This window comes from Nothoprocta perdicaria, unplaced genomic scaffold, assembly GCF_003342845.1.
Source record: "Nothoprocta perdicaria isolate Ctin4 unplaced genomic scaffold, notPer1 scaffold_16, whole genome shotgun sequence".
In the NCBI taxonomy this organism is placed as follows: Eukaryota; Metazoa; Chordata; class Aves; order Tinamiformes; family Tinamidae; genus Nothoprocta; species Nothoprocta perdicaria.
Window position 1 is genome coordinate 6,175,935 of NW_020454760.1, and position 18,051 is coordinate 6,193,985.

The 18,051-nt window shown below is 43.9% G+C and overlaps 1 protein-coding gene across 1 annotated transcript in view; it reads left to right on the forward strand.

Moving 5' to 3' along the window:
- The window catches only part of GREB1L (GREB1 like retinoic acid receptor coactivator), a 126,090-nt gene that overhangs the window by 60,736 nt on the left and 47,303 nt on the right, over positions 1–18,051 (forward strand). The window contains exons 3-5 of the mRNA XM_026035380.1: positions 6,238–6,397; positions 6,665–6,862; positions 14,240–14,416. Of these exons, the coding sequence (XP_025891165.1) occupies positions 6,241–6,397; positions 6,665–6,862; positions 14,240–14,416 (532 nt within the window). The 5' untranslated portion in view covers positions 6,238–6,240. The remainder of the gene's footprint in view (positions 1–6,237; positions 6,398–6,664; positions 6,863–14,239; positions 14,417–18,051) is intronic.

Genomic DNA, 18,051 nt, shown 5'->3' on the forward strand with positions numbered 1-18,051 from the left:
TGAACACGTGATTTTGGGTACATATTTGGGCTCACAAAAGCATCACAGCAGCCAAATATTATGGGCAGACATGGTTATTTTAATAGTCATTAAATTCAGCACTTCGGTACTGTGTTTGCTTTCCCTGCCACGTGTGGTAGCTGAAAGGGCTCGGAGCGCAGCACCGCCTCTGACTGAACCGACCCGCTCAGCACCCGCGCAAGAATCTCCATTTACGCTTGCAAGTCACTGTGGAAAGAAAAATTACGGAGCAAAAATATGCTGCAATCCTTGAGCTAAGGGCTGTTAGTGACAAAGCTGCGTGGCACTGGCAGTGGTATCGTTCATAGTCCCGCTGAGTTAGGGAGAGAACATAAATCCACGTGGGAGCAGGGCTGTGTTAAGGAGGCAGGAGGAGATGAGGGGAAAACTGTTCTGTGCTGATTTATCTCTGCTGCCTCCACGGTCACTGTATGGACATCCAAGGGGAATTACAGACATTTTCATACATTTGCTAAACAGCAATGAAGTCTTCAGGCGTTACCAAAAAATCAGAAAGAAAAGCTACATATGTAGGGTAGTAACATTTTTTTTTTCCTGATGGCATTTCTGTCAAAAGAAAAATGTTCTTCTGTTGCAAACAGCAATGTTCCTCTCCCTTGATACGTTTTCAGGGATCCTAGCAGCAAGAAAGGACTTGCTCCTGCTTCTACCCTTCCCCAAATGCATCTTAAAAACCCTTAACAATATTTGCAGTGTCTTGCCTTCTAATTTCATAGCCTCATTTAAAAGAGCTGAATTTTTTTTTTGTAGTTGCAGTGGGTTAAATCAACACAGGTACCCTTTGAAACCTTCTATGGAATGAAGGATTTAGGCTTATTCTCTTCAAGATCATGCTCTGCTCTGTAATCTTCTCATTCATGGTTGCATACTGCTGGCCACTGCTGCTTTTTTATTACTGGCAATTTATTTTTACTCTGCTCTTTCATAGCCTTTATGGTCAAATTTCTTATCACTTGACTTCCTGTCACTGCCCACAGATCTATATTGCTGACCTCTCCCTGAACCAGTGAGGGTGGGATACGAAAAGACAGAAAGGGATTTTTTCTTTCTTTCTTTTTTTTTTTTAATTACAATACAAAATACAAATTATTTGTAGCTTTTAATCGATTCATCTTTTTTCACGGTAGGAAGGCTGAGGAACAGTTAAGGAAGCAGCATTTTTGGCAAGGCTTGTGCTGGGAGGGCTCTCATCACAAAGTGTGATGAGACATGCAGAAATCTTGCTAAAGGACTTTCTGCTCCGGTTTGAGGATAAGAGGATAAGAAGAATTCTGCTTGTTGACAGATTTATACAGTTTGAGTCTAAACACACAAACTTGACCTTGCAGTAACATTTTAAAACTTTTAAATATAATTTTTTTGCAAGCCTAAAGTTTTAAAATGTTATTGTAGGGTCAAGTTTGTGTGTTGGTCGGATTCTGGGAGAGTTTTGTCAGAATCTTTAGAAGATGAAGGAAAACGTAGAATGGTAACAAGGACAAAGGCTGAACTCTAGCTTTGGAAAGCTTGACTTGAACTTAATTTTCAGTGACTTTTGCAATGCTCTACCTTGCAAGAGTGTGTTTGATTCCTACTTCTTGGTAAATAATAATTGGTACTTCTTGGTAAATAATAATGTGGACAGATCTGAAGAGACATTTTCATTTTTAAATCAAAGAAATAAGATTGATTTTTCAACTCAGCATCTTTCAAGGGTTTGGGGGAAGGAGGGAGAAAGGGCCTTGCAAAGATTATGCCGTATCGGAACCCATTACTGGGAATGGGTCTCACACTCTTGCATTGACTCTCCTGCAAGTCTTCCCCCACTGAAAGCTACAGTTAATAGGTATTATTTCATGCTTATTTTTCCACTTTAAGGTCTATAGGTTTAATTATTGTATATATTTGTTATCGTGGCTGTCATTTCTCCTGTGAGCATGTGTATGATGAATCCTAATGATGGAGCAACTCCCCTAAATGGAGGGACGGGGGTGGAGGGAAGACTCAAAACATCTATAGGGATGAGACAAATAACAAAAAATGCTGAAACAACTAGTTCCCAGGCAAATTTTACAGTATAAGTAGATGCCTGGTCTCCCTGTGACAAAGATGACCCTTTGAGATACAGAAGCTGTTTTGGGCCCAGGAGTGCCTTTGTCAAGGATCTTGCTTTCCCTTTGAAGGGGAACTTTTCTGCGGGGTTAGGCCAGATCAGAACGCAGATTATGTGTTTAGCAGAACACAATTACATCATTAGGTTAAACACAAAGTAAGGACTTGATAGAGCCGACTTAATGGAGGGTGTTTGCATCAGATTCATCATTCGCTATCAGGTAATTGTGAAATTGCTTTAAGCCAAAACAACAACACTCCCCCCTTCCCGCATCCTCCAGGTCAGTTCCTCTCCTTTAAAGTCGCTTGGGTCATGACCTACCTGGAGGCCAAATGTGTGGGATCTGGCATATGGAGAGGTTGGATTATGTTTTTGGTCACAGTCTGCAGCCCAATGCGTAGTTTTACTCCACCGAGTTCCTGTGCACTTCCCAGTGACGCTTTTATAGGTGGGCACGAGACCAGGTCACCTGTTTCTCTCACTAGAGTGAGCTCTGTTCTTCAACATCCAGGCTTGTGTTGCTGCACAAGCCTTTGGAAACCTGGATGGCAGTGCGGGGCAGGGTTATCTGCTTCAGTCGATGGGACTTCCTTGTCCCACCGGCTTCTGGGGCTCAAAGACACGTTGGAATGTCTGTGCCCTTCCTGCCCAGCTAAGCAATGCAGTGCTAAAAAACGGTCTCCGCAATTTTGCATTATATTTCTTCCATTTTGGTCCCCTTTGCTGCAATCTCCTGGCAGTCATAACTTTGATTTCTATAATAAATGTCCATATTTAAATTTTAATTAAAATCCATAGTACTGGTACTTCTTGCTTGTGGTCAGGTTGGTGGAATTTCATAATTGCCTCATTCTTGTCTCTTTTAAAGGCCCCAGGCCCAGAGGGGAGGGCTGCCTCCCAGCTCTGCTCTAAGGCACTTCTCTTAACTCCAGCAAATCTCTGAGTTAATCCTCTGCTCCAGGGCCAGATCTCTGCAAAGAAGAGTGAGGGGCAGGCTTAGGAAACCTGCTCGGAAGAGGCACAGTAGCAGCAGGCGCAGTCAGGCTGTGTGCAGTAGGGATCGTGACGAGTCGAGACCTGGATTTTTGCAGAGAGGCACCCTCAGAGCAATAGAGACTGTGGTGATCTGTATTTGAGGTGAATTCTTCTAAATTCATGCTGAACTGCAGAAGTACCTTTGCAATTATTTAATTGTGTGCCTTCTGATCTCTCAATTTAAGAAAGTCTTAAGGGTGTGGGATAAAAGTCATCCACCTGATCAGGGAGACCATGTGGGTGAGATGAGGGGGGAAAGCCGATGTGTGGCTGTTCCCATGCCAAAATCTTTCCCTTTCTTGGGACGTAGGAGATGCTATAGCAGAAAATCTTGCATATATACTCTACACAGTGTGCTCATAGCATAGCCATGGCCTTGGGCAGTGCAGTCTTACAGCAGAGCTGAAGGGCTGGCTAAGAGGAGAGCAGAGCACAGACCTTGTCTGCACATATGGAGAGGAAAAGGCAGCTGCTCAAGTAGGTGAGTATCAGTGGCAGTGTGAAAAGAGAGGCCAGGTTGGGGTGGATGTGCAAGCAGCTCCTCTGCAGGGACGCAGCCAGCTGAGGTCACTGCATTGGTGAGTGTGCAAAAAGAGAGGGCAGTGGGTGCCCCCAGTGGCCCTTGCTCGTGAGACCCCGCGGGGCTGGTACCCTGGAGCAGCCCCACGGTCGGAGCAGTGGGATGGGACATTTCTGTTGACAACATGGAAACCTCCCCCAGTAATACTGACCCACCTTCTTCTATAGCTCCGTGGCATAACCAGCATCCACAGGCCCACCTGACCCTACAGTGTCCATGAAGGCAAATGAAGTAGCTCCAAATCGCTGAGATTTTTGTCTCATGTGCATACTGTATTTTTTAGCAGTGTTCTACCAATATTAAACTAGCTGGCCTGGACAGTATACACCCAGTAGGCTGTAGAGAACAAAGGGAGTGGATAAACTTCAGACAGATGTACTGTGGAACTGCAGATTTTCTCATTCTTAAAGGTTGATTTACTTTGGTCACTTTAAAATGTTTTCATTTGCACACATTCCTGAAATCCTACTTGAAATCCTACCTTAAGCTTGGCATACCTGACATGAAATTCTACACACAGAAAAGGCATTCTAATAATATGCAAATTCATGACATAATAATTTCTTGTGATTTCCTTGAAAGTTATGGAAATTTCACTGCAATTTTACTGAAATTGTATTTCAGTAAAAGCAGATTTTATCATGTAGCTGTTTTTTCATTCAGGGACATCTCACAGGATTTGCAGTGTGTTACAGGCTTCAGCATATCTTTCTCCCAGGGTCACTTTGTTACTTTTATGTTTATTCACACTCACCTGCCATTTACCAATATTTAATGAAAATTGCAAAGTGAAAAGGCACTCTATTTGCCTTCAATAAAGTGTCACCTGAACAAAATTTCTTAACAGATATTTGTCTTCATATTGCTTCATAGTGGGCTAGGAAAATGCTGTTGCCCCAAACTTTATTAGAAGCAGGGCTAAGTCAGAGACGTTGACTTATTTGCCAAGTTGCACGAAGTCTGTGACTGAAGGGGGAACAGGCTGGCTCCCGGGTAGGAGGGAAGTAATTGGATGAGCTTCATCCCCAAACACTCGAGTGTTACAGGACTATTTAGCTCTTCAATATTTGTCTCTACCAGGAGATCCCAAACACCATTGCAAGCAGGTTGGCATCTCTGCTGCCTTGCTGCAGGTGGCACTGAGGACCTTGAGCAACCCAGAGATCAAACAGGAATAAAAGTTAGATTTTCTGAAGAGCAACTTATCTTCTCGGCCAAGGTCTCTTCCTGGTCAGAGGGCTAGGTGACATCTAGTAAAGGAAAGCACAAAGATAATGTTGTAGAGATTTGCACTTGTCATTATATTGATTTGAATAGGGAAAAGGTAGCTCTGTTGAAATAAAACTCTCTGACAGTTTGGTCTTGTCTCCTGAATATTGGCAAGTGTGAGATTGTTGTTGCTACTTTGGAACAGTTGTACAGTTATAAGGAGCCAGTTATATGCTGAAAGGACCCCGCTACATTTAGAAGAACTGGTGTACAGTTATAGGCAGACAAAGTGGAAGGTTTTTGTTTCAAGGAGTCTCCCATCAACTGATGGTAAAACCTTCCACGGCCCTCCTGCTACTAAGTGTTTACATTCGAGAGTCTGTAGGTGGAGGAGTGCAAGTATAATAGGCTATGGGCTGTAAATGGTCACCTAAGAGACTAAAACAGGTAACATCTAACACTTGGACTTGAATATTTTATTAAGTTCAGGTATTGATGGATATAAAGAAGCTGAAATGTTAACTGTTAAGGCTGATACCTAAATGAGAATTACCACTCTACCGGTATAAAGCATGATTGATTATTATGTATGTAAAATTATTTCACAGCATTTGCTGTACATGATTGAGATTGTCATTGTTGTTGTAAGAGTATGACTAGACATAAGAGTATTGTGAGAGTGTGATTAGACAATTAGGATTGTGTGTATTGGAGTATATGTATAAAAAAAATCTAATCACAGAACAACATGGAAGACGAGGGATGAAGGTCTCTGAAAGGACGTAAACTACCTTCCAAATAACTGTAGTTAATATTCCTGAGATGAGAACTTGAAGGTTTTGGATGTCTGTGCATAATGATTTCTCTGCAAACAGCAGCATGCCCACAAGTAAAACTGTGTAAACACACAATTAGACAATTAGCAAATAGGCCAAAAAACACAGCTTTAATTTTCTTTGCTCTTCTGGATTATACTGTGAAAATTCTAAAATAAAAGTAGCTTTACCAGCCCTCTATACCAAATAGGTTCTTGAGGTTGTAGACAGAAAGTGTAGGGAGAAAACAGAAAAGTGTGTGGAAGAGATGTGCCAAGAGCTGCTATTGAAAGAAGAGGTTACGAAGTCTGCCACATTGAAGAAAGAAGAAGGGAAGAGGCAGTAAGGGGCAGTACAAGCCACTGCTAATGACTGTTCCTGCTGGACATTAACCACATTTAGCACTTTGTTTGTAAATGGGCTGCATCCCCTCATTAACAGACTTTCTTCTTTGTGTTTTTCAGATCATGGGGAATTCTTATGCAGGGCAACTAAAATCTGCCCGCTTTGAGGAAGCCCTTCATAACTCGATAGAAGCTTCTTTGAGATGTAGCAGCGTTGTCCCACGGCCCATCTTCTCCCAGCTGTACCTGGATCCTGACCAGCCACCTTTCTTGCCGGAAGGTAACCACGAAAGTATGGCACATTTCCATTGTCATTTTTCTATACGAGAAAAGGGTGGGATGCTTTTCATAAAAAAAAAAAAAAAAAAAAGGTGGAGGGGAGGAGGGAACAAAAAGCAAAACAAAGAAAAACACTGCAGTTAATTGTGTGACACAAAATCTGATTTTTAGACCTCCTTGAAGAGAATGTGTGGCATACTGGTAATCTTAAAAAGAGATAAGTGCAAATACTGAGAAAACCTTTATTTTATTCTGTGTTCTTGTTCAGATGTGAAACCAAAGGTAGAAGAGTTGGATAAAGAGTTAGTTCATCGCTATTCACAAAATGGAAGCCTGGACTTTCCAAGCAACCAAGCTGCTAATGAAATGGAAGATGAAGAGGAGGATGAAGACATGTCGGATTCAAGCAGTCCACCAATCCCATATTCACAAAAACCTGCCCCAGAAGGCTCTTGCACTACTGATGGTTGGTGTCCATTCTTTTTCTTGAAGCAGCCTTTACAATTTCTTCTCATTTAGCATGTGTTCCTTTAAAAGTAGAAACTCTTGAGCCAGAAAGTCTGCCTGGAAAACCCATTTATAGTCAGAGCCTGAGATCTGAGAAAATATTGAAGGGGAGAACTTGTTTCAGGATATAAAGTGGAGTATGTTGCATGAAAGCAGTGTCATTTCCTTTGGCACTTAGTTCCTAAGAGCTCCATATTTGCTGTGCTCATCACTGAACAGCAAAGCAGTTGCTTAAGTAAGTGTCATTATGGCTGGTTCCCACTTTTTAAATTCTTGTCAGATTGGTCGAAGCTCTCTGAAACACAGGCAGAAAGGGATTTTGCTGCTTCTGAGGGAGAGGGGCCTGTCACAGGCAGAAGAAAGAGTTTGGAGAAAGTGGAGACTTGCTGTGACTTCAGCTATCAGAGGGATAAGAAGGATGAAAAGTGTTGCTTTTCCCCTCTTCCCCAAAGAGGAGGAAGTTCCTCACTGTCCCTGGCATGGGAGCTGATGCAGTAGCCAGCCTGTGGTGCCCTCAAACAGGTAGCAGGATCATGTCTATCTTTTCTATCTGCTGGCTGTTGCTTACTTACCCTGAACTGTCCTGATTATTGATCATAATGAACAAAATTTCTCATGGTACTATTTTGATTTTGTTTTCAAATATTTCAAAGAGAGGGTTGGATGATTACAACTGCACTTGTTGGATGAAGTAAACTTTGTAGATTTGTTCATTTTAGCACATAATTGTGGTATTCCAAATATGTAACTGTTTCTTAAAGAAAGAAGATCTATTAATAATTATGTTATGGATTTCTCTTAAAAACAACCACATCAGCTCTTGAATACAAAGAGCCCCTCTCCTAAGACCTTATTAATGTTTCATTCATCATCTTCCAGAATTAGGGGCTTCCTTGTGTAGAGGCTGCAGGAAGCTGTGATTTGTAGAATAACCTAGTGTGGTGTGTGGTAACATGCAGTGATAGATGTAAGCCCCAGTTTCTGCTAATCTGTAGAATTTATTTCTGGTAACTGGTGCCAAACATTGACATTTTTGCCTTTGTCCCTTCTGAATGCAGTTTACATAAGGCTGTTTACTCTCCGTAACAACGTACCTCCTGTTCCCTGGAATACAAAGAAACAGACTGGCTACAACGGGAAGCTGAGGGGAGTTGCTGGGAGACTCTGTCACTCAGTTTGAAGTTAGTTGTATTTTGGAGAGTTGCAATTTAGAAAGAGAAGAGGAGGCACAGGTCTAAAATGACGTATCCCTAGGCAGATATTTTCAATAGAGAGTGAGGTTCAATAATGGCATTGTACAAGGTGCTGCAAAATCTCCTGTGGAGAGCATGAACAGTTCTGATCACTGCTTTTAAAGAAAGGTAAAATAAATGGGATGGGATGCAGAGGAGAACCAACAGGATGTTAAAAAGGAAGGAGATATCCCGTGAGAGGCTTTTTGCCTGCCTGAACAAAAACTGAGGTGACATATGATGACACCTTCTAAGTATACTAAGGGGGCCAAAGAGCTACCCATGCCAGTGAGGTCCTGTAGCCAGAAATCTACTGGGTGCATAAAATGGCTGTGAATCTGCCTGGGTTAAAAGCTGAGAATTCTGTAAGTGTTAGAAAGAATTCAGGAATTGCCTTAAGAAGTGGGAACAGGGACAAAAAATTTGGCTCCAAGTCCAAGTTTGGCTCCAAGGGCACCAATTGTACAATTGTGAAAGAGTTTTTTCATATGACATTAGGAAATCTTTCTTTTAGTCCTATAAACCCAGTGTTCACATGTTCTTACAGTCCCTGGCTGCGCTCACATGCCCAGACAGAGATATTACAGGTGAATTTCCAAACTGAAAATTTCCAAATTGTACATAACAAGATTGTGCTTGGCTATGCTATAGTTAACAAAATACATTAATTACATTTAGTAATTAGTAGCTCGTTAGTATGTCCTGGAAGAAGAAGACTTTATCTATGCAGTTCTTGTTTTGATATTCTATTTTTTTTTAAGATCAAGGTGCCTTGGAAGGAATTTTCTTATATCCTCAGAATATGAGGATTGTCCATTACTCTTCAGTCAGAGGCACCATTTTAAGTTTACAAAGTCTGCCTCCCTCTTCAGTGTTTTCCTCAAGAAAGTGATTTAAGAGAAAAAAAAGATTACGTACCTAGACAACGAAAGGAAAATCTGTCTTCTAAAATCTTTATAATAATACATCAGGATAGTTTCATTTAAGTGTTTGAAACACCCCTGTTCCCATTCACTGTGCAGCACATGCTAATTTATAAATCATCTTTCTTGGGCATTTGACCTTCCAGAGACATAAGAAACAACTACTGCTGTTATTTACATTCCTTATCTTTCTTCCTTAATTCCAAAGATAAATAGCATTAGGAAAATGTTTTAAAATGCTGCTAGATTAATTCAAGTCGCTGTAGCTGTTTGCATGCTTTAAGCTGAGCCTGCAGTTACAGTTCTGCCAGCTGCAGAACCTGTCTCCCAGGTTTTAACATAGATTGGGTAAAATCTTTCTTTATAAAGTCTTTGTGCTCTTTGTTCTGCTGAAATTGGAATTTATACCATGATCATAGTATTTTTCTGCAGTGATGTGTTCCTTATATTCAGAGTTGTTGGATGAGTTGTCAGTGCATTAAGTAGATCTTGCTGCCTCTACTTGTCAATAAAAAGTAAATACCTCCCAAATGATAATTTATTCGGATGGTCTCTATCAGCTGCTGTAATATTAGATCCCTTAACCTCTCTCTTAAATAGCTCTGGGACGTGAGAAGGGGCATTTGTAATTTATCCCCTTATTAGTGATAAAAATAAAGACTTTAAAATCAAGAATAACAAAAGGATTTGGCGGATTCACTTCTTTGGGGATTTTTTTGTTTTTGCTCATGATACTTTGTGAGTAACATTCCAACCATGAAAATCAGGTTTCAATAAAAATGCGTCATCGTCATAGCAGTATCTCAAATATGCAACAAAAAATAGTACAAGAAGCTGTTCTTGACAACTTGTTTACTGTAGCTTTAAAATAGGCTATTTCCAATTTGTGGAGTAGCATTTTATGCAAGATGTGCGAAACACAATAGTAGCACCTTCCTTTTGTTACTAAATCCTCAATTTACCTGATGCTAAAGAAGGGCCCGGGTGGTTTCAGGGGCAATTAGGTAAGCAGGTACTTAACACCTGATCAGTTACTGTGAAGTTACAATAGTAAGTGACAGTGACCTGCCATTCATATGCAATTCCTGGAAGCTAATTTCTTATGCAAATATCCCATTTACTGCAGTACAGCAAGGAGTCGGCATCCCCCTTGAAACTGCTTGTGCTTCTTGATGGAGAAAAGCTTCATTTTTAAGAAGGCAGCAGGATTTCTCAATGGCAGTGGCTGTGTGGTCATACTTACATTTTTAGGAAGATCAGACTATATTAACCTTAATGAAGTGATACCAGGGAATGCAAGTGTGCTTCTCAGAAGCAAAAAAACTATTCAATTTTCTTTCAAAGAAATGCAGATAATGCCTGTAAAAGCTATTCATTATTCTGTTTTGGGGCTGCTTTTGGTATTTGCAAATCTCTACTTGTAATATAAATGCCTGCTCCAACAAAAAAAATGCAGCAGCCCAGATGTGTGCTTTTACTTCCAAAAATTACATTTTGATGAGCAATGCAATAAAGAGAAAATGCTTCTCAGTGGCTCAGAGGTTTTCTCGTCTTTATGCCTCTGTGTCCATAAAAAAAAATCCACATTTTTTTTTCTGAGTTGCATGTGCTAATGCTACTTGGCATATCAATTTATGTGCAAACTCGACGATAAATGAATAGCTATGAAATGTAAATGGATTTTTTGCGTGGCCGAAACCTTAAAATGCTAAGTTGCACTTTCAAAGAGAGGTCATGTTTTGTCTTTGCAGAAATGGATATATCTCACAGAGAACTAAATACCACTGCAAAATTGTGTGGAAGAGGAAGGAAAAGCTTGGGGTCTCCAAGCTGCTTGTCAGCTAGAAAACGACGTCTTTCTAACGAGAGTGCAGCAGGGAAAACCATGCAGAGAAGGACTTGCTTCCACAGGAATGTCTTGTGTGGAGCTTTCCAGTGGGGTTTAAAAAAGTAGCAGGAATTAAACACTAGAACAGCTCTCAAAGCGTAGCCTGCCTGGCTGTGGAGGGGAATGCCGGGCTGTGGGGCGCAGCGTGGCTGCCCCTTGCTGCCAGCTCTGGGGCCAGGCCTGGCAGCCGCCCCACGCCGCTGTGGGGCCAAGGAACTCCTTGAATTTCTGTCTGTGCTGCCCCCTGTTGCTGCCGTGGCCTCGGCCTCGGCCTCGGCCTCACTCTGCTCGCTGCTTGTGGGGCAGCCGGAGGCCGCTGCCTTTGGGGCGGCCGCCTTGTGCAATGGCCTGCGTGCCTGGCAGCCTGCTCGGCGGGAAGCCGGCGGCTGCTGTGGGCCCTGTTTGGCAGAACGGGGCGAGATCGGAAGAGATACTGAGCTCCAGCAGGATTCGTGAAGCCCGGGAGCTGGTTTGTCAACGTCAGTGCCCCCCAGCTGGTGTCCCCTAAGGCGGGAGAGGGATGGCGGCCTTTCTCTTCCGTGGGCATGGGCCGGCCGGCCTGCTCCCCCCTCGATCCATACAAACCACCCCAGCGAGAGAAGCATCTGAGGATGGAGGGGAAAACCCAGCAAGGAGGAGGCGGAGGGACGCTGGGGGACCTGGCTGAAGTAGGAGAGGGTGCAGGGAGTGAGTCTGAAGCATCGCACATTAGGTGGGATTCGGCCTGTCTGTGGTACAGCCCTAGGTATCCTAAATGATGAAATGAGGAAAATTAAACATGTTCAGAGTCTCTCAGAAGAGGCAGCTGTTGCCTGTGATATTGCACTAGGACGTGTAGCTTTGCTTTGATAGCTGAGCTGCTCCTGAGTGTTGCTTATCACCTTGCGGAGGTGCTCCGTGTGTCTCCGCTCCTGGGTTTCCATGCAAAACGGGGATGCGGAGCCGTTCAAAACGTGTTGGCTCCTTAGCTTGGCTCGTAGCAGGGTCTTTGCTCACCCCCAGGTCCCATGCAAGGCTGGAACATTGCTTCAGTTGAGTAGGACATGAAAATCCACGTGTATCCAGAAAGGCTTTATGTTTCTTATGTCCTACTCAGCACTCTGAATGGCATAGCCTCTTCTGAAAGCAAGTCGCGCTTGAAATGTGACTGTTACCAATGTTGACAACCCAAATCCTGCTGTTTTTGACATTCTCGTGTTGTTATCAGCTAACAGCTTCTTCAGAAACCTGTTATTAGTCACTGCTCTTTATTGAGAAAATTTCTAGGTAGAGACAGGCCGAACTGTAATTGTTAGAGACATAAGTTCAAATCTGTTTCCAAATCTTATCACACTTGTTTCATAATCCCTATCTACCGCTTTCTTGCTTGCCCACATTGTCAACAGGGGATAAAGTTGAGCAGATTGTGCGGCTAGGCCCAAGACCCAACATGCATCAGACCCTGTTTTAAACGAGTTGCTGCTTGCTAGGAGGTTTATGATGACCGATGCTGCATTCCACTTTGTGCATGTTCTTTGTCTGGTAGTTTTGAGATTAAAAAATCACAGACAAAAACGACTTGCTTCCACCAGCTTTGCTGAGTTTCAGATGAAGTGTTTATCACTTGTAGGTGAGAGTGCAGACACACATGTTAACAACAGTTCAGGTGGCTCTTGGTTAAGCTGTGATTTCTTGGTGTTTAGCCATGTGTTTAGTCAGTCTCTTCCAGTGTTTTGCCTTTTTTCTTTAAAAAAAATCTCTAACTATGGACTGCTGGAATATTAGTTTAAATGAAGTGTAACTAATACTTCAGAATTTCAGAATATTTAAGGTTGGAAGGGACCTCTACAGATCATCTAGTCCAACCTTCCTGCTCAAGCAGGCACACCTACAGCATGTGGCACAGGGTGGCATCCAGGCGGGTTTTGAAGACCTCCAGAGTAGGAGACTCCACAACCTCCCTGGGCAGCCTGTGCCACTGCTCTGTTACCCTAACAGTAAAGAAGTTGCTCCTCACCTGGAGACGGAACTTCTTATGCTTCAGTTTGTGGCCATTACCCCTCGTCCTATCGCTGGCCACCAGTGAGAACAGCCTGTCCCCTTCCTCCCTGCATTCTCCCTTCCTGAACTTATACATATTAATCATATCCCCTCTGAGCCGTCTCTTCTCCAGAGAAAAAAGGCCCAGCTCACTCAGCCTCTCTTCATACGAGAGATGTTCCATTCCCTTAATCATCCTGGTTGCCCTTCTCTGGACCCTCTCCAGAAGCTCCACGTCCCTCCTATACTGGGGTGCCCAGAACTGAACACAGTACTCCAGGTGCGGCCTCACCAGAGCTGAGTAGAGGGGCAGAATCACCTCCCTTGACCTGCTGGCAACGCTCCTCCTGATGCAGGCCAGGATCCCATTGGCCTTCTTGGCCACGAGGGCACACTGCTCACGCATGGTTAACTTAGTGTCAACCAGGACTCCCAGGTCCCTCTCCGTGGAGGTGCTTTCCAGCAGGTCGACCCCTAATCTGTACTGATGCCTGGGGTTATTCCTCCCCAGGTGCAGGACCCTGCACTTGTCCTTATTGAACCTCATGAGGTTCCTCTCTGCCCAACTCTCCAGCCTGTCCAGGTCCCTCTGGATGGCAGCACAGCCCTCCGGAGTGTCGGCCACTCCACCCAGCTTGGTGTCATCCGCAAACTTGCTCAGGGTGCATTCCGTGCCCTCGTCCAGGTCATTGATAAACAAGTTGAACACCACCGGGCCCAGCACCTGGGGGACACCACTGGCCACAGGCCTCCAACTGGACTCGGCCCCATTTATGACCACCCTCTGAGCTCTGCCATCCAGCCAGCCCTCGATCCACCGCACCGTGTACTCATCTAGCCCACTGTCCCGGAGCTTCCGTATGAGGATGTTATGGGAGACAGTGTCAAAAGCCTTGCTGAATACGATTTAATAGTTTAAGTCTTAATAGGTATTACAGTAATTTTGAGCTCAGTGTTTGATTTTAACAATGTTAGAACAGTGTTCGTTATGAATTTGATTTTATTTAAAATATTGATTCATGAAGATGTGTGTGTAGTGTGTCAGAGTATTTTGATGGTTGTAGCAAAAGAGAGAAGGTCCACGGATGAGTGTGTGCTATCTTTGGGCTCCATACTTACCCTGAAATAGGGGAGTTTGCCACCAGTTATTGCTGGGAGAGGGGTGAGCTACAGCCTTAAGCGGTGGAGGGAGCCCCATTTGTTTGCAACCAGTACAAAGAAGAAAATTAAATCTTCCGTAAGATTTATCTGTTCTCCTGTGGCTTGTTTTTCAGGTTTTTGTCAAGCAGGCAAGGATTTACGGTTAGTATCCCTGTGCATGGAGCAGATCGATATCCCAGCAGGCTTCCTGTTAGTAGGAGCCAAGTCACCAAACCTTCCTGAGCACATTCTGGTCTGCGCTGTGGACAAGCGGTTTTTGCCAGATGATCATGGAAAAAATGCACTTTTAGGTAAGAGGTTTTTGTTGTTATAATAATTCAGAGAGAAAGTCATTTCAAAATTACCTAAAATCATTTCAGCTAATGATCTTCTGCTAGAAATATGTTGAGGCTTGATTTTATTGAATTAAATACATAGCTAAACCTGCCTTAAAAACCCATTTTAAAACAAATCCCTGATTCTACAACTAACGACCATGAGCGCTTGCGGGCACAAGTCAAATTCAGCCCTAGAATTCTGAGATATTCATATTCTCTACTGATGCTTTTGGATTTTTCATTTAAGAAGAAATATGCTCATAAAACTTGTAAAAGATGAGCTATGTGTTCTATGTGCTGCAAGGAAAATGCTACCTTTGGCTCTACCGGAAGCATTATTTTGAATGGAAACTCCATGGGCAGTTTGGCCCGCAAAAACTAACACGTATCTAAAAATTATTTATGTCACGGCTGGTTACATTTATGCATTTTTAAAATTTGATACAAGAATGTTCCTTGCTGATTGAAGACAGATGTATATATAGCATATATATACACCTAGCTTTCCTGCTTGGCTCACAAATTGTACTAAAAGTGATTTAATGTATTTTGGCTCCTTTAACCTGTTTTGAATTCCTTCTCTCCTTTCTCTCCTCAATCCCTAAAATATAATCAGAAATCTTCCTTTTCAATGGGGAAGAAATTAAAATAAAGTGTAATTGCCCTTATTTAACCACACTGCTGAAGTTCTGTTCCAGACTAGCAATACATCACACAGATATCGACAAAGACCTCCTTTTGGTTCTTATCACCTTTAATATTGTTTCTCTCTTATCCCCATTTAAAAGGCTACTGCAAACTTTCAGGCTTATGGCAGAAATCCCATCAGTAGTAGGAGCTGTGGCGTGCTGTATCCTTGGTGGGTGGAGTTAGGGAACTGGGATCCTGGTGCCCTCTAGGGTGCAGACCTTGGGAGCTGCTCCCTGCTGAGCAGGGGAAATGCCAAGAAATGAATCAAGAAGAGACATCCGATGGGCAGCCAGATGGTGCTTAGTGCCATCAGATGCAGTAGTGCTCGTCTTTGCTGATAAGCCCCTGCAGAGCTTTGTCTCCGTCTGTCATCTCTGATATTGTTTACTAGGGAGCCTGCTGTCCCACAACTAGCTCTGGCAATGCCGATCCCAGAATCACAGGATGGTTGAGGTTGGAAGGGCCTTTGGAGATCATCTGGTCCAACCCCTTCCCCCAAACAGGGTCACCTACAGCATGTTGCACATGATCAAAACCAGGCAGGTTCAGATGGACTTATTCTGTGCTTCGATTTGTGCCCATTTCCTCTTGTCCTATCACAGAGGGGCACTGAAAATTGTCTGACCTCCATCCTCTTGACAGCCTCCTTTAAGGTATTTGCCTACCCTGATAAGATCTCTTTCAGTCTGCTCTTCTCCAGGCTAAACAGTCCTTGCTCTCTAAACAGTCTCTTGCTCTCTGTCCCCCTCATAGGGGACATGCTGCAGTTTCCTAATGATCTTTGTAGCCCTATGTTAGACTCTCTCCAGTAGCTCCATGTCTCTCTGGTGCTGGAGGGCCCAGAACTAGACACTCCAGGTGCAGCCTCCCTTAAAGGGAGGATCCTCTCCCTTGACCTGCTGGCAGAACTCTTCGTAATGCAGCCCAGGAGACCGTTGGTCTTCTCGGCCACAAGGACACATTGCTGGCCCATGATTAACCAGACGTCCACCAGACTTCCCAGGCCTGTTTTCCTGACTACCCTGTCTCTATAATTCTTCCCTTTGCCCCATCTTTCCTAGTTGGAAGCCCTCCTTAACAGGCTGGTCAACAGATTGGCCAAAGACACACATGCTTCTCTTAGTGGAGTGCATCCCATCAGTTGTCAATCTTCAAACAGGACCCATGGTTGTAGAAACCAAAACTATGTTGCCAACACCAGCAGTGCAGCCAGTTAACTGGGAAAATCGTCTTCTCCTCACATCCTCCCCCTCGCTGATGGGATTGAGAAGAAGATGAACCGGGCTCCCAAACTCTTGATCACCAGTCCAGAACTGTGAAATTTTCTTTGGTTTCCAGTTTGCCAATGGTGTCATTACTGCCCACATGGAAGAGCAGCAGAGGGTGATTCGATGCGTGGACAGGTCTCGGCAGTCTTTCCAGGACGTGTTTGGGTCCCTGGCAGGCAGCAAACCTCTCTAGATCAGAGGGTAGGTCGGCAGATAGGTCCCTCGGTGCTCTGCAGCGGGGAGTCACCCACAGCAGCCACTCGCTGCTTCTCCTGCATGACCCTGTGTGGCACAGGGGCTGTCAGCCCAGCTCCTCCTCAGCCTGGAGGGCACTAAACCTGTTCCTCAATTGCAAGTCTTGGAGGAGGAGAAAGGTTCTTGCTCCTCCTGAAGAAGTGACCAGTTTCCAGATGTCTTCTGAGTGTTACACAGCACAAGCTCTCCCTGTTGTCCTCCGTGCTGCTGCAGGGAGGTGGGACCCCTGGAGCTGCAAGGTCCCCAGGAACACCCTGTCTGTCCTTTACTCATCTTCTCAGATGCTATGGAGCCTGCTGGCTTCCTCCCATAACTCCATAACGTCCTGAACTGAGAACAAAACCCACCAACAAGGCACACAGAAACCAAGGTGCCTCCTGGCACCCTCCTCTGCCAAATGTTGCATCCATTGCCTGGGTTTAAGGCCTGACTCTTACACAGGCCTCTCCTTCACACTGACTCACCAGCTGCTTGACCCAACCTAATCAAGAGCCACCTGGATCAAATGTTGATGTTGATTTTGTTTGTTTAAGTGTTTCTAGGTATTTCTAGGCCTGTGTAACTGTTAGTTAAGAGCAAAGCTGTGGCTCAGTATCTTTGTGAGACCCTCATGCCTCCTTCTGGTAAGAGGCTGCAGGGGAGAAGGGAAGACTCATTCTGTGCCTCCAGGGCAGAAACAGGATGAAGAAGTGCACTCTTGGGCATCCTGGGCAATACCAGGGTAAAAGATGGTAATGAGGCATAGTTAGGTTAAAGATAATGGCCTATTTAGTGGAGTTTTATGAAAAGAAAAAGGGTTTTCTCAAATAGAATGATTTTTTTTTTTCCATGAAGCTACAAGACTTGCTGGTGAGTGTAGGAAGCAGTTTTCTGTGAGAAAATGCAGAGTTTTAGATAATCGTCAGCCTGGCCCCTCTCCAGAACTTAATTCAGGGAAGCCATGAATCTGAGCCAGTAACACCGCAGTAAAGCAGTCTTCTGCCTACTCCTTTATTCCTAAAGCTGTTGCTTTTGTGAGAGATTACAGGTTTTGAAAAGCAGTCTTAAGCACTCCTAAGCTATGTTGTGAAAGTCTAAGCTTTTGATTTTCAATGATTTCTTTGAAGATTTAATAAGGTACAAGGTTGCCCTTAATTGTAAAGTGCCTCGTGAGAGATGTCTCAGAGAGAACACGCTCCATGAGAAGGTGGGCAGCAGCCACACAGAGTTGCAGTGGACACTGTGGATTAGCCTCCCTTTGGAGAGCAGGAAGCCAGCACTGCAGCTTGGAGCTCTCCTGCTCCTGTGTCCACATGGGGAAGCGAATCAGCAAAATTTACCACAATTTTCCAACCTGGCAGCATAGATTTTCCCCCCTGCCAAGTAGTTTTTGCTCCCTATACTATGTAGGGAGTA